Source organism: Typha latifolia, chromosome 14 (assembly GCF_019914945.1).
Source record: "Typha latifolia isolate L0001 chromosome 14, TyphaL0001v2, whole genome shotgun sequence".
Classification (NCBI taxonomy): Eukaryota; Viridiplantae; Streptophyta; class Magnoliopsida; order Poales; family Typhaceae; genus Typha; species Typha latifolia.
Window position 1 is genome coordinate 185,142 of NC_133099.1, and position 19,818 is coordinate 204,959.

Consider the following 19,818-nt stretch of genomic DNA (forward strand, 5'->3'; position numbering starts at 1 on the left):
GTGTAGAAATGGAAGCGAATTTCGTGGAATATTTGCGTCTTGGGGAAGTTTACATATCTTTTCAGGAAGATGTTAAAAACTTTCCATCAAGTTTTCATGATAGAGATAATATAAGTGAAAGCTAATGCTTTTTATTTTTATTTTTTATAATATATTATTTTTTTAATGTAATATGAGCTGCCAACTTCTTTTCTTATTGGCAAGTACATAAACAAAATTATGTTGGATATTCTTCATCATACCCCAAATTAATTAGAAGTTATGCCCATAAACATTTTACAAAACACTTTTGAAGTATATGAGTTTGTAAAGTGTTTATTTGCTAAAAAAAATTTAGAAATATATCTGTCGGTATTTTTCTCTCCCCTCGTTTTATTTTCCCTCTCAAGACAAAGTAACACATATAAATTACTAGGAAAAGGAAAGGGAAAGTCACACATGAATCACGCATATGCCTTCTTAGAACTTGCAGTCTTTACCTTGGTTAAAACGGAGACTTACTCTCCTTTAGATGAGTAAACGAGTGTAAAAGACTTATAAAAGCAAGTCGAGCCTCTTCTCTTTCGTACTCATACAGATAGGACTCAAAAAGAAACAGAGGAGAAGAGGAAGTGGGAAGAAGATGGTGAGAGCTCAATGCTGTGAGAAGATGGGTCTCAAGAAGGGTCCTTGGACTGCAGAGGAAGACCGCTTGTTAGTTTCATACATTGAGAAAAATGGACATGGGAACTGGCGAGCTCTCCCCAAGCAAGCTGGTAATTTGCTCTTGTGTTATACTTTCTTATTGTACTTCTTTGGGGGGGAAAGGTTCTATTTTTCCTACCATTACTACCCTCTACCCTCTTTTTTTTTTTTGTTATAAGATTTTGATTGTGGGTACTATTAGAATCTTAGAATTCTTCTAGTTTGCATTCGTTGCAAGCAGAAAGAAACAGGGTGAATATATGATAGGATTCTAACTTTATTGCTCGCTTTTAATGTTAAGGTCTGTTGAGGTGTGGGAAAAGCTGCAGACTTCGCTGGTTAAATTATCTTCAGCCAGGTATTAAGCGAGGAAATTTTACCAAGGAAGAAGAAGAAACCATCATCAACTTGCACGAAACGCTTGGAAACAGGTAGTGGCACTTATCATTATAATTAAATTTATGATCATTTTTTTGTCCACCCTACAATGATTTCCTTGTTATAAGCACTAGAGATCAAATGCCGTGCTAACTATATTATTTTTATCCTTTCCATGTTTTTTTCTTTCTTTCTTTCTTCGTTTTTTTGATTTCGTCTTTAATCAAGATAGCAGCATCAGTTGATGAGAAAAAAGAGTTCCAATATTTTAGTTTAGAATAAAGAATGAAAGTATTGAATTGGAGTATGCGGTTTGATAAATTGGTTCTGTTCGGGAATCTTAATATCAAAGTCTATATTTTCCTCTGTCAGTAAACTCCTTAAATCCCTTGTCTCTTTCCTGCCTCTATAGAGGCAAGCGTGCAAGATGACCTGAAGAACTCAAAACCTCTCAAAAGATTCCCTTTTGTTTGGCTTCATCTATTTACAAGTAGTTCCAGATGATCACAGGCATCTTGTAGCGTGTTGCTGTGTTTGTCATATGCTACAGATGCTTCTTTGTCTTTATTAGATGGAAACCATAATAAACAAACATTAATCACAAATAGCATCCACAGTTTCATGTGCTCATAGAGTTTTTAATACTCGAGCATCTCTCACAATTAATTCTCTTGCTTGATATTAAAATTCTCACTAGAACAAGTTGCGAACTAATACTTTTGACAAGTTAATTGCAACCAAGTCTCATCTTCTTCTTCGCTTTAGATGGTCGATGATTGCCGCTAAGTTACCAGGAAGAACCGACAATGAGATCAAGAACGTGTGGCACACCCACTTAAAGAAGCGAGTCAAACAGAGCCAAAGTGTCAAAGATTCTAAGGCTAAGGCCATGGCCAAGAGTATTCATGAGGACTTGCAGGTTACACGAGAAATTACTGCAAGTCCTCCAGTCTCCCCAGCTCACTCCTGCAGTGAGATTTCATCAATCACGAGCGAGGAAACAAACATAGCAGTTAACAAGGAAGATTGCACGGATTCTTCACGTGGATTTGGAGGAATCGACGAGAGTTTATGGTCAATGGATCAGGCTTGTGGTGGTCGTGGTCCTACCTCTCTCGCTGCAGATTGCTTCTCATTTGACTTGTCCGCCAGCTCCACTGGTGATGACATCGACTTCTGGTTGACGATCTTGACGCAAGAAGGTGATCAAAGGCTGTCTGCGAATTTCTAACCCTAAAGAAAAAAAAAAAAAAAAAATAGTCATATGAGAGAATCGGAAGTAGGTTGTATGATTATCTTGCGCTTCTTGGCTTGTTGGTTATGTAAAAAAAACCCAAGTAACGAGTAATATAGCATGTTAGAAAGATTTGGAACTCAAAAAAGGGGAAGTTATGTATGATTATGAAAGTTGAACCTCTTTTCTGATGTTTATCACCTTGCAGACAAATAGAAATTAATATTCCTTATAATTAGTTATGTGTACTGTGATATCGAGATACCAACGAATAATAATCTCTACTCGCAGTGCAGAAGATTTGTTAATTTGAGAAATGATCAGATGGGGAGCACGTAGACAAACAATATTGTAAAAGTAGTGGCTCAAGAATCATAATGACAAAAGGCAAAGAATTATATCATATCATATCATATCACATAATTCAAACCAAAGCTGATGCATTTCTTCACATTTAATATTAACCTCCGGGAAAAGGAAAGTTAGAAGAACAGAACAGCAGTTCATTTGGCTTCATCTAAAACATGTGAAAAAGAACAACCATAGTACAGTGTGTGAGCAAGAAGGACTAGAACCTTTTTTTTTTTTTTCCTTTTTTACATTCAATAGCAGGCATGCATGTGAATATAAGCAGGAATACTCTGCTCATGGTCATGCATAGTAGCAAAATCTCATATTTACCTCGAATTCCCATGCTTATTTACATCGAATTCCCATGAATACGTAACATGATGCAACTAATATGCTTTTTGCAACTTTTTTTTTTCTTTTAAAAAAAGAAGAAAAGAAAAGAGAAAGCAACGACGCTATTCAATTGAATATAGGTTTCCTTAAAGTAGTAGGTCGTAAAAGAAAGTAATGGGGACGTGGAGATATAATGATCTCTCTTAATAGAGATAAGCACTAACCAGTTCAGATGCACATGTTCAACGAGCTCACTCTACAAATGGTGGGGAATGACCACAGGAATTGTCATTACATGAGGTGGGTAGAAGAAGGAAGAGAAATGTGAAGTTATATGTGCCATCACAATCAAGTAGAGTAGCTAACTAACAACAGCAGCTTCAGTCATTATTAACATGGAGAAATAAATTTTAGAGCATGGCTGTGTTTGGGCAAAGCGTTCTTTTCAAAAATGGAGAGCTGGAGACTGATCATTGCATTTTGGAGAGTAAAAAAAGGATGCATGAAATGCCTCTCTGGATACTTTCCAGATCATAACTGGCTTTCAGTTGAATTACCAAAATGGAAACCAGAAAGATATAAAATGTTTGTGATAAGAAAGACATCAATGGACAGACGATAATAGGAGACTGATATCTCTCCAACCTTGATTTGTCTCCTTTTATATACACATTAAATGCATCACGTGCTCGTGATAGCTATCGTGTTATGATGTATGATGTCTGATCTGCATCAGCCCTTAAACGAATCCTGAAAGATAGTCGTGTAAACGCACACCTTTATGAACAGCATCTTTGATTATTCGTTTGCTAATTGATTGCCAAACACATATATAAATTCCTACATGTAGTAGGGCAAGATTGTCAAGTATGAATGTCATATTAAATATACTTCAACATTCTGATCTCAAAATAAGCCTTCGAGCTAATTATCAAAGCTCATTATAACCAACAAATGTACCAACATAACCAAATTTTTATTCCAACGTTCACTACAGAAGAGTGTTTATTCAAAATTGAAGTATCTTCCTTTTTCCATTGTGGTGAAGTGTGAAGCTGTGCAGCACTTGCTATGCACTGATGGAAGATCTCGAAGATGATGACTTAAGAAAGGCATGAGTACGCAAGTGACTTCTCCTCAGTCAGCTCCTCGGCAGTTGCGTCCAACTTCTTCCTTGAGAACTCATCGATTGGAAGACCTGTGAAGAACAAAACGTCAGCAACATGTGCAAACTGCGTATATATAGCTAATTCCTTTTCCTCCTTTTGTTCAAATATTGTAATTGGTGTACAATATACAAGAAGCAAGTTACCGAATTAGACCAATATTATGGTTCACCGGGACAAGTATCATGCAGTATTTTTGTTTCAATTGTTTGGACTCCATATTTAAGCTTAGTAGATGTCAATATCAGAAATATAGCTTTACAAAGAACTCACACTCAACGTATAAGCACTATTGAGAGAAGATATCAAAAAAAGCAGCATACCTTGGACTATGGTCCACTCGCCATTGCGACATGTCACTGGGAAAGAATATATAAGTCCAGAAGGCACATTGTAAGATCCATCAGAGTAAACACCCATGGAAACCCAAGTTCCCTGGAAATAATATGTTTTAGCATGGCTTGCAGAAAGAGGTAACGATTTCATGAAACCAAGTGAAGATAATAACCTCCGGAGTCCCGAGGACCCAATCACGAATGTGATCGCAAGCAGCACTAGCAGCAGACAGAGCACTTGAGAGCTTTCGTGCTTTGATAATTGCAGCACCACGCTGTTGAACAGTTTTGATGAATTCTCCTTTCAACCTATAAGTTAGATAAGCAATTCCACAATCATCTAAAGTAAGCGAAAAAGAAAATGTAATAGAGGCTTAATTTTAGGCATAAGTTATACCAATCGTCATCATTAACGAGCTCACAGACAGACTTTTCTCCATCTTGTGTTTTAACAGTGGAATGATTGACATCAGGGTATTGAGTTGATGAATGATTTCCCCAAATGATAACATTTTTGACATCACTGACTTGAATGTTCAGCCTCTCTGATATCTGACCTAGTGCCCTGTTATGATCCAGTCTTGTCAAGCAAGTAATGTTCTTCTCTGGAATGGAAGGTGCAAATTCTTTTAAGATGAGTGCATTAGTGTTTGCCGGGTTAGCCACAACCAGAACCTGCAATGAGAACATCATAATTTGTAAAGAAAAGATCATGCAAACAGGGATCACTTACAAAAATAACAAAACCATCTATTGAAGGAAACATCAGAGAAAACTACAACTGTCAACGAATAACCTTAACACGATAGCATATCATTCCAAGAAAATATGCAGCCTGACCCTTTTCTCTTCTGCTAGATTTGTATAGTGACCAAATGAAAAAAAAAATGTATACAACTATAACACATCTATGTTCCAAACCTTGCAGTTAGCAGCTGCGTGCTTCTCAAGGGCAGAGGCTTGAGATTTGTAGATGGAGACATTCTTTGACATCACATCTTTTCTTTCCATTCCCTCTTTCCTTGGGAACCCACCAACCATGACGGCTACATTGACCCCAGTGCATGCCTCTACAACATCAGTTGTGGCAACGACTCCTGATAATTTAAGGTTTCAATTAGCTTATAAAGTTCAAGAGAAATTCAAATGAAAAAAAGTTGCACAGTTTCACCAGAAAACTGCAAACACCTTTGAGAAGAGGGAATGCCGCATCAACCAACTCCATTTTAACCCCATTTAGAGATTCTGCAGCAGGGGGGATGTCAAGCATGTGCAAGATAACGGGCTGATCTGGACCCAGCATGACTCCTCGAGCTATCATAGGTACAAGTGCATATCCAATTTGTCCTGTAGATAACCATACATAACAAGACTACCAATCATTCATGGATTCATGGAGCATGATTATTGATTAAGCTATTAAAGGGCTAACAAGCATCTTAATGTTACTAGCATGCCGCGTTTGAAGTGCAACAAATATTTGGTTATATGTATTGTACACAACAAATAGTTCCTCAAATCCCTCCCATCCATTTCCAAACTAAATGAGAGGAAACTGACACAAAGATGTGGAAAACAGCAGAGAGAAAAAAAAGGACCCAATTATAGATAATTTTATTTCTTCAGAGTCGCGTCCTCTTTTTCGCGCTGAGCACAATAGATATAAGGTCAACAAATGAATCAGATCTTGGATGATATTCATCAATTAATTGGTGATACTGAATTCTTTGTCTACAAGAGATCCTAGACAGACTGAGTTACTGAATGAGGAAATTGTATCAAAGATGCAACTTCCCCAGATCCCCTCTTTGAAATTTTCCTAGTAAATTATCATGCCAAGGCAGAGAGAGGAGTGTTGCTGTGTTGAGCTAAGATCCATGATGAGTTAGTTGCTATTAAAATCTAGAAATGAATGAGCTAGATATATGTTGCAAAAAGAATCGACTACGAGAGATCAGAGATCTGAGAGATCGACTCTCCACATCTACTGACATCAGAGCATATTAAGATTTCGAATCAACTTAATAGGACAGTATTATAGTTTTCAGTCAACGGGAGACCCACTCTGCACTACCAGTGATAGCAAAGCATATCATGATCCATAACAACCGCATCGGATCGCATCACATGAAGCCCTCCAGATCGTAATATCCAACCAGAAACCACTAGTTCTAACTCGATCGGCCATTCATACATTAGATCTTCAGACTAGTAGAAGAAGGTAAAATATCTAGGTCAAAGGAAGAGACAAAGAAGAGATGTAACAGACCTGCGGCGCCTGTGACGAGAACACGAACGGGATCCTTGGCCATTGATGAGGAGGGAAGGAGATCGACCTTCTTGGAAACGAGGGTTTTGTGGAGGCTGATGAGGCGAGGCGAGCTCACCAAGAGGCGATGAGAGATGGTCTTATAGATGGGGTGTGAGAAGGATCAAGGCGACCCTTTCGGTGTACCAGCGAGGTCCACAATGGAATTATCCTAACTATTTTTTCTCTCTTTCTTTTCTTTCTCTTTGTTTCCATTTTTGGTTTTCACTCTGGCTCTCTATATATAATATTCTAATTTACATAATTTTTCTGAAGAGGGACGATGATATTAAAAGGCCTAAACGTTAAATATAATTAATCGACAATATTACCCAACTACGTTCGCCATCTCCTTTTCTTTTATCTTGTTAAAGTTGGTATTAGCATTATCTCTTAGAGGTCGTCCACGCCAAGTGGATGGTTGATTCGATCTACCAGATTTTTCCCAAAAGTTTCCCTCGGCGGGACTCTCGTGATCCTATTATTGCCTCCGCTATAACCCAGTCCAGATTTAACTAGGATATAAGGCTGATCAACCGGCCCGATAGACTGAAGCCTGCCCAAACCCGGCCTAAATTTATCGGGTCCCAAAATCCGGCCCGAATACTGAATAGGCCCCAATCCAATCCTGATCTATGTCGATTAGGACCACAAGAGTACCTTTTCCTTTTTTTTTTTATATATTTTTTATGTTTATACTGATACACCATACTCCCATACTACATAAAGATAAAAGATACAACCAGCCACTCTCGCAGGCATACAAGGCTTTTTATTCCCCACGCATTTTTACATACTTACGTACCTACACAACGCCTCATTCAGAACTAACTCCTTACACGCCGTGACTCGTGTTTAAGCCGCCGCCGAAGACCTGCCTCCCTGAGTCGATTTAGGCGAAAAGATACCCAACTCATACCCCCTGTTAAACTTCAACCTCCTCGCCTCCTCTCTCGAGATGCGATACGAGTTCGCGAGCACGTCCTCGGGCATTCCCCGAAGAGCTGAAGCCTTACCAACGATCTCGCTCACCATGGCGTTGCCATTGGTCTTGAAGGAGACCCACTCGAACCCGTCGCTCTCCGCCCGCTTTATGGCCGCGAAGTTCTGCGGCACGATGATGAGCTGACCTTGCCGGAGCTCGCCGTCGAAGACGGTCTGGCCACGATTGTTCACTATTTGGCATCGCCCACGTCCTCCGGTCACGTACATGATGCTATGCGCGTTTATGTTCCAATGTGGCGCCACCATGGCGTTCTGCATGCAATGTTACTTGGGTTTAGAATTTTAACTTTGCAGTTAACGCCCTACATTTACGCAAAGGTGCGGTTCTTACCCTGTCGAGAACGACTCTATCAGCGGACATCTGGATAAAGTTAAGGATCGGTAGCTTTTGGCTGTTGAGTGTAGTTAGACGTCCGCCCTGTGGAGTGTACACGTCAGCGCGAGACGGGTCGCCGATGTTTTCTCTAATCCTCATGGAGCATAAGGCCTCATCCAAGCCGTTGGATCCTCTGCTCCCGTGCTGCATCTCTTCGTATCTCTCCTCGCTCCTCGATGGCCTCAGCACTTTAAGGCCTTGTTCCACTCGGACGATCTCACCCCTCTCGTCGTCCTGGCTCTGGATTCTCCTCGCCAAGTCACGGTTCACGCCCAAGGCTTCCGCAAGAAGCTCGGTGTCGAAGCCGCTCAGGATGTTGTTGCCTGAGCTGCCCTGCTCCTGTTGGCCCGCTCTGACGGATTTTTTCTGCCTCCCAGCTAGTAGAAACTCCTATGTAGACCACTAAAGTATCAAAAATCTCATTCTCTTCTCATTTTTAATTGTTCAAGAAAGGTGGAAGTTGGTTTTAGTTTGGTTACTCTGTGATTGCGATCGAGTTGATTCGCGTTGTTGCTCGTGTCGAGGACGGTGACGGCGACGACGGGCTTGTCGCCGTTGTTGTAGCACCAGTGCGCGATGCCGGCGGGCAGCGCGATGATGTCGCCTCCTCGGAAGTGGTGGATCTTCTGGTGCTCATCTCGTTGTTGACCGTGGCCTTCGCTTTCTTCCCTACGTCCCTCGAATTGCTCTTGGAAGGATGATTGAAAAGATTCCGGGCAGCCGGGTATCACCGTTCCGGTTATTCCCCGTCCTGCATACATAACATTTTTATTTAGAGGAGTGAACCAAGGCAAACTTATCTACATAAGGCAAGGAACAAGCCTTGAATGATGTAGATGAGGCGAGGAGCATTGGAGAAGGAAGGAAGGAGAAGGCCCTTCGGCTCGATGACTCGACGGAAAGCTGCCACGCCAGCACACTGGAACTGCTCATCGTTCTGGTCGAAGTACTCGGTCACACCTGCTTCGGATTGGACTCGGCGACTGGGCTCTTGGGCGTTGATCCTCTCGATGCGACACTGGCTTTCGCTTCCAAGCCTTCTTTGGCTTTGCCATTGTTGCCCTTGGCTATAGCCAAGTTGAGCCAAGGAAACGTTGCACAAGACAAGGAAGCAAAGAGAGAAGGGTAGCCAAGAGGAGGTAGACATCGCCATAGCTAAGTTAATTATACAACCATCGGTGGCGTGGTTGGAGATTTATAGCAGGAGAAGAGGGGCTTGATGTGGTTTTGGACGGATGTGAGGGGGATTTGAGTTGGTGAGGTGCATGCATGAACGGGCCACCCTTCGCCATGCATGGCTCTCGTTAACTGTACCGCGACCTCGCTTTGCCGCATTTCACCGAGTGGAGTGCCACGTGGTGGAGATGTGTTATGCTAGCTTCAGTCGTTAACCGCATGCTTGTGAATTGGATAGCGAATGTTGAACCCGAACCCGAACTTCATACGGGCCAGGTCCGAATATTCGGCTAGTGGCCTAGCCCGGGCCTGAAATCGAGCTAGGCTCGGAGTCGGGTTAGGTTTGTCAAAGCTAACACGATCTACATTGCAACGCGAAAATATGGATTTGGTTGGTCAGGTGGAACCCAGCCTAACCCAATCTGATTGATCTGCGGAACCTGGATCCTAACCACGTTAAAGCAAACTCAATTCAGAATTTGATTTATCAACACTGCACCAATCTATACGTTAAAAGTTTTAAGTGATCAACCCGGACAGTTGGCTGGTCGCCTAAGGTCGGGTCGAACCCAAGTCGCATATCTGATCTTATCAATACTATGTCAATATCTACGGGGAATGCACCGTCATGGCAGCTTAACACAATGTATGTTATGCATTCTTGCACCCAAAAGGTGGCAAAAGTTAGACTCGGTTCCATTATCAAACGAATTTGAGTTTAATCAATTGGATTCGGTTTGTAAATGAATTAACTCGTCCAATCTAATTATTAAACCGATCTTGTTCGTATTTATTATCTCAACTCTTATAATCAGATCCAACAACCAATTGATAATATGATAATTTATTTATGACACAATAACTCATTTATAATCTAATTAGTCGTTTATAATCTAACTAACATATTTATAACCCGACTATAGACATGATTAAATAGCCAAGCTCACTCGGGCCCGGCTCGGACTCAGTTTGGGCCCGACCATGCTTGAGCTCGAACTATCAATGGGCGGTAAGGGCTAACCTTTTGCCCGCCTAGCCTACCTTAAAATCCTGATCGTTTGGCCCACCTGTATTGACGTTGGATGACAAAGCTTGACTCCCGACACCACCCAAATCCCCAAGTCACTCACTCTTCCCATTGTAAAACCCACTGCATCCTTCACTCATCTGCCCCTCTCGCTATCTCTCATTCCTCCTCTCAATCCCAACCAAGAAAACCAAACAATGAAATCCATGGTGCTCGTCGTCGAGAAAGACCTTTCCCAGGCCGACTTCGGCTAGCTCAAGATCGAGCTCGCCGAGGTTGAGATGCTAGGCTTCATGTCGTGCCACTCTGAGTTTGGCCCTTCTCAACCCTTCAAGGGCGCTCGCATCTCCGGATCCCTCCACATGACGATCCAGATTGTCGTCCTCATCGAGACCCTCACCGTCCTAGGTGTCGAGGTCCATTGGTGTAGCTGCAACATCTTCTCCGCCCAGGACAACGCTGCCACCACCATCGCATGCCTCTAGCCCCCAAATCCCTTCCCAATATTGAGGCAGAGCATGACACGACCCAACCGGCCCGATTTCTCGAGGGCAGTAATGGGCTAGACTATTCTAGTCTAGTCTGAACATAGCTCGGCTCACCTGATGATCACGTCTACTTGACTAACCCTTTATAATATAAAAAAATATTTCTAACTCAATTTTTTTTAATAATTTGAAAATTTTAAATAAATTTGAATAATTAGTGACGCCCAGTAGTCTATTTATGATCCATTTTAACTCGTTCGTATCAAATTTTAAATATTTTAACCCTTTTAATAAATAAATTGTGTTCTTGTTTTTATTATCACGACACTGCTCGAACTCGGTGATTCCACCTGATTGGCACCCTCGGCCAAAACATTATGTACAGTACTTATACTGCTCACCTCAAGGCCAGAGGTGCGCAGCTTGTATCTCTGTGGCATCCGTTACAAACTTTAGTCATCTAAATCCCATTTCGTCCAAGAAAAGTAGAAGGTAACGTAACCCACCAATTCTTGATGTTTAGAGCCCGCTCTTATCTAAATCCCATCAGATGATAATTTCAAAACATTTTGGTTGTTAGCTCCACGACAGAGATAGCTACTTTTATCTGTGTAACGTAATACTCATCCAGTCATCTTATACCATTACGTGCACAAAAAGAAAAAGAAAAAAGAAAAAAAAAAGAAAAAAGAAGAAGATCCACCACCAGTTCTTGATGTTTAGTGCCAGATACCAAATCCTCCCGTGCTAAGAACCGCCTGCGCTTGTCCGTGTTAAAAGAACACCCAGCCACGTGCCTCCTACAAAAGAAGCGCGGCGACACGATGACGAGAGTCACGAAGTACTCGCCTTCGGATCTCAACAAACATTCCACGTACATCCAAACGGACGTCCCTTTTCCCTCCTATAAATACCCCCCAAGTACTTCACTCACTCCTCACACAGGCAGCAATAGTTCTCCTTATATCATAGCTATGGCTACTTACTCCTCCTTGCTCTCTTTCTCCCTTTGCTTCCTTCTCCTCTGCCATGGTTCCCTAGCGCAGCTTTGGGGACAAGCGAGAACCCCATGGCAAAGCCAGCGCCGCTTCGGTGGCCAAAGAGGCCAATGCAGGTTCGAAAGGCTGGACGCCCTCGAGCCTTTAAGTCGCGTGCAATCCGAAGCTGGCGTGACCGAGCACTTCGACGAGAACCACGAGCAGTTCCGCTGCGCCGGCGTGTTCATCCGTCGCCGTATCATCGAGCCGAGAGGCCTTCTCCTGCCTTCCTACTCCAACGCCCCTCGCCTTGTCTACATCCTTCAAGGCTTGTTATTAATTATTCTCGCCATATCTTATAAAACAACTTTTTTTTTCTTTACCATTAATAATTAGATGCATGCATATGTACATATATGCAGGGAGAGGTATAACAGCGAGCGTGTTCCCTGGGTGTCCCGAGACATACCAATCGTTCCAGCACCAATATGAAACCGGAAGTCAGCAGAGTGAAAGATTTCGGGATGAGCACCAGAAGATCCAACGCTTCAGGCAAGGTGACATCATCGCCTTACCTGCCGGAGTTGTCAATTGGTGCTACAACGACGGCGACTCACCTGTTATTGCCGTCACGGTTTTCGACACCAGCAACAACGCTAACCAGCTCGATCCTCGTCACAGGGTAAGCAAAAAATAATGCATTATTTAGTTGATACCTCTCTCTCTCTCTCTCTCTCTCTCTCTCTCTCTCTCTCTCTCTCTCTCTCTCTCTCTCTCCTCTCTCTCTCTCTCTCTCTCTCTCTCTCTCTCTCTCTCTCTCTCTCTCTCTCTCTCTCTCTCTCTCTCTCTATATATATATATATATATATATATATCATGATCACCACCTATTTGTTTTAAAATGATAGGAATTCCTACTGGCTGGGAGGCACCAAAGAGGGCAGCAGTCAATTGAAGGTCAACGAGAGTATGAAGAGCGAACCGGGAACAACGTACTAAGTGGGTTCGACGTCCAGTTGCTCGCCGAGTCTCTTGGCGTGAGCCGGGAAGTGGCGCAAAAGTTGCAGAGCCAGAACGACCAAAGGGGTGAGATAGTCCGAGTTCGACAAGGGCTCCATCTCCTGAGGCCGACCATAAGAGAAGGCCGAGAGCGAGAAGAAGAGGAAGAAGAAGAAGTGGGAGGGCAATATCCACAAGAACAGAGAGAGGGCTGCAGAGAACAACAATCCAATGGATTGGATGAGACCTTCTGTAACTTGAGGAGTAGAGAAAACATCAACGACCCATCAAAAGCTGATATCTACACTCCCCGTGGCGGACGCATCACCCGTCTCAACAGCCAGAAGCTTCCCATCCTTAACCTCGTCCAGATGAGCGCCGTGAGGGTAGTGCTCTACAGGGTGAGTATAAAATTTAACATGCATGCAACCACTCAATTAGCTATATTACTTTGATCTCTAATCATTAAAAACGATTTAACTTTTTTTATGCAGAATGCCATTATTACCCCGTACTGGAACATCAACGCCCATAGCATCATGTACGTGACTCATGGATGCGGCCGAGTCCAGGTGGTCGGAAGCAGGGGCAATACAGTCTTCGACGGCGAGCTCCGGCCTGGCCAGGTTTTGGTCATCCCGCAGAACTACGCAGTATTGAAGAGGGCGGAGAGAGAGAGGTTCGAGTGGGTGTCTTTCAAAACCAACAGCAACGCTATGGTGAGCCAGATCAGCGGGAAGTCGTCATCTCTCCGCGGCTTGCCGGTCGATGTGCTGACGAACTCCTACCGCCTCTCGAGGGAAGAAGCGAGGAGGCTCAAGTTTAGCAGGGGAAATGAGATGGTCATCTTTGCTCCCAGGTCCGAGATGAGGTCTCAGCCTCAGCCAGAGTGATGAGGTGGTAGTCATATGAATAAGAGTAGGTTGCAGGCTTTGCTGCTTGCGATTAGAGGGGCTATGGGCAGTACGTAGATTAGTAGTTAAATAAATGCCCGCTAGAGAGGAGCGTGTCTGTATCGTTTTAATATGCAATAAATAATAATATGTCGTGTTATTTAAATATTACTTAGTCCTTAGTCCATCTGGGTTGTTATGTGGATTAGTTAAGTTCACCTTTTCTTATTTCGTCTTTTCTCACTCCCTCACTCACTCACGTCAAACGTCATCAATCATGACTTTGGTGACTTAGTCAACCCACTCGTTCTCAAAATTTACTATTAGAAAAGCTACACGGGAGACGAGGGATCTATTAAAATGAGTATTTTATAAATTAGACCCTGAATCCTGAATATAGTTACATGAGTACATGGCTAGAGATGGGAGCGGGGAATTTGGAAAAACTGTGTCAAAAGTTTTAGCCAAAATTTCACACGTGTACTCATAATACTGAGATTATATTCCTAAAGCGTCCCTCTCTCTTACCAACACGTAATTTAACCCCGTGGTCGCGAACCTATCCTTCGATTTCGGCTCGATCTCTCTCATCCTTCGACCCTGCCTGCCTTCAACCTCCCTTTGTTAGGTTCACTGGTAAGGAGAGACCGAGATCTTCTTTTGTTTGTGGTTTTCTATTTGTTCTTTTCCCTTTTGATTCCCAAAAGGCCAGGGTTTTGTGAGGGAGGATTATTCGCTGCTTCGATTGGGTACCAATTGGTTGCCGTTAGGGTTTGCAACTGGTGTTGTTTCGGGTTTTAGGAAATTTGTTGCAAGTGGAAAATTTTTAATCTGCAGTTCACCTCTCCATCAATTCTTTCTTTTAAAGTTTTTGAGATTAATAGATATGTTTGATTAGAGAGTCCAAAGGGCAGAATTGAAGTTTTAACCCATTGAGCTGTAGAAGGTGAAATTTTTTGCACACAATCTCTGTGATCTTTGGGCTTGAAAAGAAAATTCTTTTAGTTATTATCATGGTGTTTTCTTTTTGGTGCAGATTACTTGTAGCTGGGTTGAGAAGTTGAGATCTCACGAGGATTTCATTATCTTTGGGTATTTTCTCAGATTCTGCATTTCATTATTAAATGGATAGGCTCAAGTTAGCAGCTCTGGGAGAGCGCTTGAAGAGTGGAAGTGAACGCTTGAAAAGTGGGGGAGTTGAAGTAGGTAGAAAGGTTAGTGGAAAAATGAAAGAGATTCTTCAAGGCCAGTCACAAGAGGCAAAAATTGTCGACGAGGCCACGTCAGATGCCCTGGAAGAGCCAAACTGGGGCTTAAATTTGAGGATATGTGGTTTTCTAAACAGCGAGGAGTTCAGTGGGTCTGAAGTAGTACGAGCAATAAAGAAGAAGATTGCTAGCCGGAATGCAGTGAGTCAGAGGCTGAGTCTTGATCTTTTGGAGGCTTGTGCTATGAATTGTGATAAAATTTTCTCTGAGATAGCTTCGGAGAAAGTCTTGGAGGAAATGGTGAGGATGATTGATAATCCACAAGCAAATTATGGGAACAGGCAGAGAGCTTTGCAGCTGATTGAAGCATGGGGCGAATCGGAGGATCTTGCTTATCTACCTATTTACAAACAGACTTACATGGTAAACATGGCTGAATTTCTATACCTTAAGCACACCTTGACCTTAAAACTCATATGCTTCTGTGAGATGCACAAGTCTTGAACTACTTGATAGCTGCCCTTCTACTTCTGCTAAGGGCATGTTTTCCATTGTTATATTTTAATAATGGAGAAGCTTATGCTTGCCCCTTTTTGTCATCATTTTAAATAATTTCTATGTGATTGAATAAATAGGAGGTCCATTAAATTTACTGGTTAGCCTGAAAGCTAAACAGAATATATGAAACAACTCAAAAGGTGAACTTTTAGCATTTATGTAACATGTCAATATTCCCACTTTCATAGTAGATATTCTATGTTTCTGTTTCATATTTTTTTGTCCTGATCTTTCATGTGGCAAAGTAGGAATTTGAATATACAATTATTCCTTATTTGCTGAAGTGGGTTACTGTAATTATGCAGAGTTTGAAGACACGAAAAATGCAAGCTAGTGCACAAGATGATGTCAATTCCACTTCCTTGCTTTCTTCTAATGAACCAAGCTTTGCACATCCAATGGCTCCTCCTGACAGGTATCCCTATCCCAACATGAATCAGCTGAACACTGGTTCAAGTCCTTCGGTCCAGCATAGTAGGGACCTAGTGGAACAGAAGAAGGAAATTCTCATAGTCACTCGAAACAGCATAGAGATACTTTCTTCAATCTTGAATTCAGAAGTAAAAGAAAAACCCATTGAGGTGTGTTATTTTACCTTAATTACTACAAACATTTATTTTTGCTTAACACCCAATAAATTTTCAACAAGTCAGGCTATAAAACTCTACCTTAACATTGGTCTCATTTGGGCATTTAATACTGATGTCACTGGTTCAAGTGTTTTAATTTTAACCTCAAGTTCATTAATCTTGTGCATATGTGATCATCTGTATGATTGCACCATAACATTTGGCAAAGCAGAATGTGAGTTGGTCAGTGTACAGGATAAATCTGTGATCCAAGTACTTTAACTTCTTACTTTTGTCGGAAAAATGGAATCTTTGACAACATGTCACTTTGCATAATTACACGAGCATAGAGTTGTGATATATTCATCGTGGCTTGAATCCTTATAAACCAAAATTGGCAATTTCAAGATATAATCTAATGTTCTATACGCTTTAAACTTTTCCTGATAATTTGTTTCATCCTGGCACTTTTGATGGATTCCAAGAAGGAGAATCTGTTTATCTTGAGATTCTGGTTTTTTCCTTGCCAGTTCCTTGCTTGAATTTATTTTATCGTGGTGGATGTATTGTGCTCTGGGTATGGGTGGATAATATTAACCTTGACCATATCAGCTTTATGTTAGGCACTAAAGATATCCTTTTCTCTGGCAATGCAGAATGAGTTGACTTTGAGTATGGTGGAGAAGTGCAAGGAATCACAACCTGTCATTCAGAGGATCATACAGAGCACTATTGACGATGAGGCCATGTTGATTGAGGCTCTGAATCTCCACGATGAGCTCGAACAAGTCCTTGCCAAGTATGAGGAGCTTAAGCTTACCCATCTAGCAGACAATGGCGAATCCATCAGTGAATCCAGTGCTCCGGGTGACCCGAAAGGTGATTTTTCAGAAAAAGAGGCTGATGAACAGCACACCCAAAAGGAGAATGAACCAGATCATCCTCCTAGAGACTCTGAGAAAAAGGAATGAGTTTCCCTTTATCATATGTTGATGTATCGCCGAGCTTCATTTGTGTTGTACATATATCAGATTAGGTCTAGAGATGGACATCGCTTGTCATTTCCTCTCCTTTCTACTGAATATAGTAACATCTGTTGCAGTGATTTTTTTTATCTCCACTTCCTTGGATCAGTACATTAGTATTTGATGTACCTGAAGGTTACTAAAGCCACCAACATGAAGATTAGCTGTCCTATCTACCTAGATATATGGGATACAGACAATGGCTTGGATGCATTTGTTTTTTAAATACAGACAATGGTTTGATGATGCATAATATCATTCTGCTTAAACCAATAAGTTTAGTTTTATAGTATAAAATGAAACTGTTTGCCTTTAATCAGGAAGTTTGTTTGTTTGTTTGTTTGACCGAGATAATTTGCAAGAGTAAACCAATTTGAGCTTAGGCCTAGACGGCAACACCTACTTTCACAGAGATTAGCCCATTGCCAAAAATTATTTCTGCGAGAGAAGAATTGGAAAGATATGGAGAGCTCAAAATATAGATAACATGTAACTAACTATATATCAGGAACTTAAATATAGGAAAAAATATTACTTCTTGCACATCAGCTGGACTCCTCCAAAATTCTAGATAACAACCCATCATCTCCACCGGAGTTGTGCTTTTTGAACGATTCAAACCCCCTCCTCTCAGCCATCCATCCATCCATCCAAACGAGCCGAGCCCCAGCTGTTCTCCTCGGCATATTCCCATCCCAAACGCCGAGTTTGGCATTTTACAGTTAGCACCCCCGCCTTCCACAAAAACCGAAGCCAACTCCTTTACCCCCTCTGTTAATAATCCCCTCCTCCTCCTTCCATCCAATCCACCCGTCTCCAAAGGGCTCAGGCTTGTCCTGGCCCTGATGGCGTCGTCCGTCCTCGACGACCTCAAACCGTGGGAGAGAAGAGCCCTCCTGGAATTCAGATCTAGATTGGAAGAATCCATCCTGACCAACCAACTGTTTCGCCCGCAACATCACCACGAGAAGAGCAAGGCCCGCGTCGCGAATGCTTATTATCCCGAGGAGTGCGACGCGAACGAGGACGACCCAAAAGCCGTTTCTTTGTGGGGCATCCCTCTGCTCCCTAGCTTAGGGCACGAGGGCACCGACGTGATCCTCTTCAAATTCCTCCAAGCGAGGGATTTAAGGGTCTCCGACGCCCTCGACATGCTCCAAAGGGCTCTCCGATGGCGGAGAGAGCACCGCGTCGATGGCATCTTGGAGGAGGACTTGGGATTTCCCGAACTCAGCAACTCCGCGGCGTACATGGATGGCGTCGACAAGGACGGCCATCCCGTTTGTTACAACGTCCACGGGGTGTTCAAAGATAAGGATTTGTATCGCGAGAGCTTCGGGAACGAGGAGGGGCGCGAAAGGTTCGTGCGTTGGAGGGTGCAGTTCATGGAGAAAGGGATAAAGGAGTTGAGTTTTAAGCCTGGGGGAGTTGGGTCGATGCTTCAGATCATTGATCTCAAGGACTCGCTTAGCCACTCCATGGAGCTACGTGCTACCACCAAGAAGCTCGTGTCTATTCTTCAGGATAACTACCCCGAATTCGTCGCCAAGAATGTAAGGATAAAAGTTTTATTCTCGACTCCGGTAGAGAGTTATTATGCATGTATAGTATATGTACATTTCATTATTCAGTTGCTTTCTTCTTTTTTTTCAATGCAGATTTTTCTGAATGTATCATTCCGCAGCTATGCTTACCACGCCTTGTTCTCTCACTTCGTCTCTGCAAGAAGCAGGAGCAAGTTTATATTTGCCAGGCCTGGCAAAGTTACTGAAACACTTCTCAAGTAAGAGACAAGGCTATAAAATTATAGAGGAATTTATTGCCGTCTCTGGCCTTGATTGATTCTTTCTTTTTCTTTTTTTTCCAACAAGGTTTATAGCCCCGGAGAATTTACCGATACAATATGGTGGCTTTAAAAGGGTGGACGACAACGAATTTTCACCGGAAAATGGTCGAGTATCGGAGATCGCCATTAAAGGCGGGACCGTGGAAAAAATCGTAATTCCAACAGTTCAGGTAATAGCCAATTATTGAGTAGATAAAATATGCATGGCGTGTTGGTCTATATTACGAACTATACTGCATTTGTTAATGGAACAGCCGGGGGTGACGATGGTTTGGGACGTAGCAGTAGTTGGATGGGATGTAAGCTACAAGGAAGAATTTGTTCCAGATGATGAAGGATCATACAGAGTGTTGATTCGAGAGGAAAAGAAGCTAGAGGAGCCGCTTCGGAATTCCTTTTATATCAGTGAACCTGGGAAGGTGGTCTTGACTATAGAGAATCGTAGTTTCAAGAAGAAGAAGATACTCTACAGATCAAAGAGCAAGCCTACTGTTCCTGTGTACAATTTGCTAAACAAGACTGCTGATAGATGTCAAACTCAACTAAGTTGCTAGTGCTTCTCGTTTGGACAAGGGAAAAGCTTGGGAATTTTGCTGTCCATGGACAAGGGAAAAGCTTGGGAAACCTGTTAGGCAACCTAAATCATGTACTAACTTCTTGATTGTAAATCTCCTTTCCCTCCTGTATCCAACTCTTGGACTCTTATCACCAGTGCGTCAAATTTGCCGCCGCATGAGATGATTTTAGATAAATTGACAAATTTAGAAGCTATTTGAAACAAAATCTCACAAAGTACTATAAGTTTAAATACTCGCAGTTAATACCGGGAGTTCTTAAAACTGGCAATAGGATGAATTCCCAACTGTAAAAACTTTAATACTG

The 19,818-nt window shown here is 42.2% G+C and overlaps 6 protein-coding genes across 7 annotated transcripts; 4 read left to right on the forward strand and 2 right to left on the reverse strand.

Moving 5' to 3' along the window:
• The first annotated feature begins 434 nt into the window (after positions 1-434).
• Positions 435-2,487, forward strand: LOC140800662 (transcription factor MYB30-like). The gene is made up of 3 exons (XM_073155430.1): positions 435-755; positions 986-1,115; positions 1,828-2,487. The coding sequence occupies exons 1-3, from the start codon at positions 623-625 to the stop codon at positions 2,291-2,293; spliced, it is 729 nt and encodes a 242-aa protein (XP_073011531.1). The 5' UTR covers positions 435-622; the 3' UTR covers positions 2,294-2,487.
• Positions 2,488-3,824: 1,337 nt separating this feature from the next.
• On the reverse strand, positions 3,825-7,067 carry LOC140800925 (malate dehydrogenase, cytoplasmic). Its single transcript, XM_073155859.1, has 7 exons — positions 6,751-7,067; positions 5,670-5,828; positions 5,403-5,578; positions 4,879-5,156; positions 4,655-4,790; positions 4,470-4,581; positions 3,825-4,178 (listed from the first exon to the last, which is right to left on the reverse strand). The coding sequence occupies exons 1-7, from the start codon at positions 6,791-6,793 to the stop codon at positions 4,084-4,086; spliced, it is 999 nt and encodes a 332-aa protein (XP_073011960.1). The 5' UTR covers positions 6,794-7,067; the 3' UTR covers positions 3,825-4,083.
• Positions 7,068-7,644: 577 nt separating this feature from the next.
• LOC140801083 (cocosin 1-like) lies at positions 7,645-9,323 on the reverse strand. Its single transcript, XM_073156085.1, has 4 exons — positions 8,993-9,323; positions 8,650-8,921; positions 8,126-8,560; positions 7,645-8,046 (listed from the first exon to the last, which is right to left on the reverse strand). The coding sequence occupies exons 1-4, from the start codon at positions 9,321-9,323 to the stop codon at positions 7,645-7,647; spliced, it is 1,440 nt and encodes a 479-aa protein (XP_073012186.1).
• Positions 9,324-11,685: 2,362 nt separating this feature from the next.
• On the forward strand, positions 11,686-13,730 carry LOC140801084 (cocosin 1-like). The gene is made up of 4 exons (XM_073156086.1): positions 11,686-12,166; positions 12,261-12,520; positions 12,747-13,238; positions 13,332-13,730. Exons 1-4 carry the CDS (start codon positions 11,686-11,688, stop codon positions 13,728-13,730), a joined length of 1,632 nt encoding a protein of 543 aa, XP_073012187.1.
• Positions 13,731-14,154: 424 nt separating this feature from the next.
• LOC140801326 (TOM1-like protein 2) lies at positions 14,155-17,343 on the forward strand. 2 transcript variants are annotated; one of them, XM_073156377.1, is made up of 4 exons: positions 14,155-14,676; positions 14,767-15,361; positions 15,802-16,077; positions 16,722-17,343. In XM_073156377.1, exons 2-4 carry the CDS (start codon positions 14,855-14,857, stop codon positions 17,034-17,036), a joined length of 1,098 nt encoding a protein of 365 aa, XP_073012478.1. In that variant the 5' UTR covers positions 14,155-14,676; positions 14,767-14,854; the 3' UTR covers positions 17,037-17,343. The 2 variants fall into 2 exon arrangements, with proteins under 2 accessions (XP_073012478.1, XP_073012479.1); XM_073156378.1 differs by having other exon boundaries at positions 14,233-14,366.
• A 351-nt stretch (positions 17,344-17,694) lies between these two features.
• On the forward strand, positions 17,695-19,719 carry LOC140801327 (patellin-4-like). Its single transcript, XM_073156380.1, has 4 exons — positions 17,695-18,643; positions 18,749-18,873; positions 18,962-19,106; positions 19,191-19,719. Exons 1-4 carry the CDS (start codon positions 17,936-17,938, stop codon positions 19,488-19,490), a joined length of 1,278 nt encoding a protein of 425 aa, XP_073012481.1. The 5' UTR covers positions 17,695-17,935; the 3' UTR covers positions 19,491-19,719.
• The last annotated feature ends 99 nt before the right edge of the window (positions 19,720-19,818 follow it).

Coding starts and splice junctions, on each gene's coding strand:
- LOC140800662 (XM_073155430.1), top strand. CDS start 623: ATGGTGAGAGCTCAATGCTGTGAGAAGATGGGTCTCAAGAAGGGTCCT. Junction 756..985: donor AGCTCTCCCCAAGCAAGCTG/GTAATTTGCTCT, acceptor TTTAATGTTAAG/GTCTGTTGAGGTGTGGGAAA. Junction 1,116..1,827: donor CACGAAACGCTTGGAAACAG/GTAGTGGCACTT, acceptor TCTTCGCTTTAG/ATGGTCGATGATTGCCGCTA.
- LOC140800925 (XM_073155859.1), bottom strand. CDS start 6,793: ATGGCCAAGGATCCCGTTCGTGTTCTCGTCACAGGCGCCGCAG. Junction 4,582..4,654: donor GGGTCCTCGGGACTCCGGAG/GTTATTATCTTC, acceptor TATTATTTCCAG/GGAACTTGGGTTTCCATGGG. Junction 4,179..4,469: donor CGAGTGGACCATAGTCCAAG/GTATGCTGCTTT, acceptor TGTTCTTCACAG/GTCTTCCAATCGATGAGTTC.
- LOC140801083 (XM_073156085.1), bottom strand. CDS start 9,323: ATGGCGATGTCTACCTCCTCTTGGCTACCCTTCTCTCTTTGCTTCCTT. Junction 8,561..8,649: donor AACTCGATCGCAATCACAGA/GTAACCAAACTA, acceptor TGGTCTACATAG/GAGTTTCTACTAGCTGGGAG. Junction 8,047..8,125: donor ATAGAGTCGTTCTCGACAGG/GTAAGAACCGCA, acceptor CATTGCATGCAG/AACGCCATGGTGGCGCCACA.
- LOC140801084 (XM_073156086.1), top strand. CDS start 11,686: ATGACGAGAGTCACGAAGTACTCGCCTTCGGATCTCAACAAACATTCC. Junction 12,521..12,746: donor AGCTCGATCCTCGTCACAGG/GTAAGCAAAAAA, acceptor TTAAAATGATAG/GAATTCCTACTGGCTGGGAG. Junction 13,239..13,331: donor TGAGGGTAGTGCTCTACAGG/GTGAGTATAAAA, acceptor TTTTTTATGCAG/AATGCCATTATTACCCCGTA.
- LOC140801326 (XM_073156377.1), top strand. CDS start 14,855: ATGGATAGGCTCAAGTTAGCAGCTCTGGGAGAGCGCTTGAAGAGTGGA. Junction 15,362..15,801: donor TTTACAAACAGACTTACATG/GTAAACATGGCT, acceptor GTAATTATGCAG/AGTTTGAAGACACGAAAAAT. Junction 16,078..16,721: donor TAAAAGAAAAACCCATTGAG/GTGTGTTATTTT, acceptor CTGGCAATGCAG/AATGAGTTGACTTTGAGTAT.
- LOC140801327 (XM_073156380.1), top strand. CDS start 17,936: ATGGCGTCGTCCGTCCTCGACGACCTCAAACCGTGGGAGAGAAGAGCC. Junction 18,644..18,748: donor CCGAATTCGTCGCCAAGAAT/GTAAGGATAAAA, acceptor TTTTCAATGCAG/ATTTTTCTGAATGTATCATT. Junction 19,107..19,190: donor TCGTAATTCCAACAGTTCAG/GTAATAGCCAAT, acceptor TTAATGGAACAG/CCGGGGGTGACGATGGTTTG.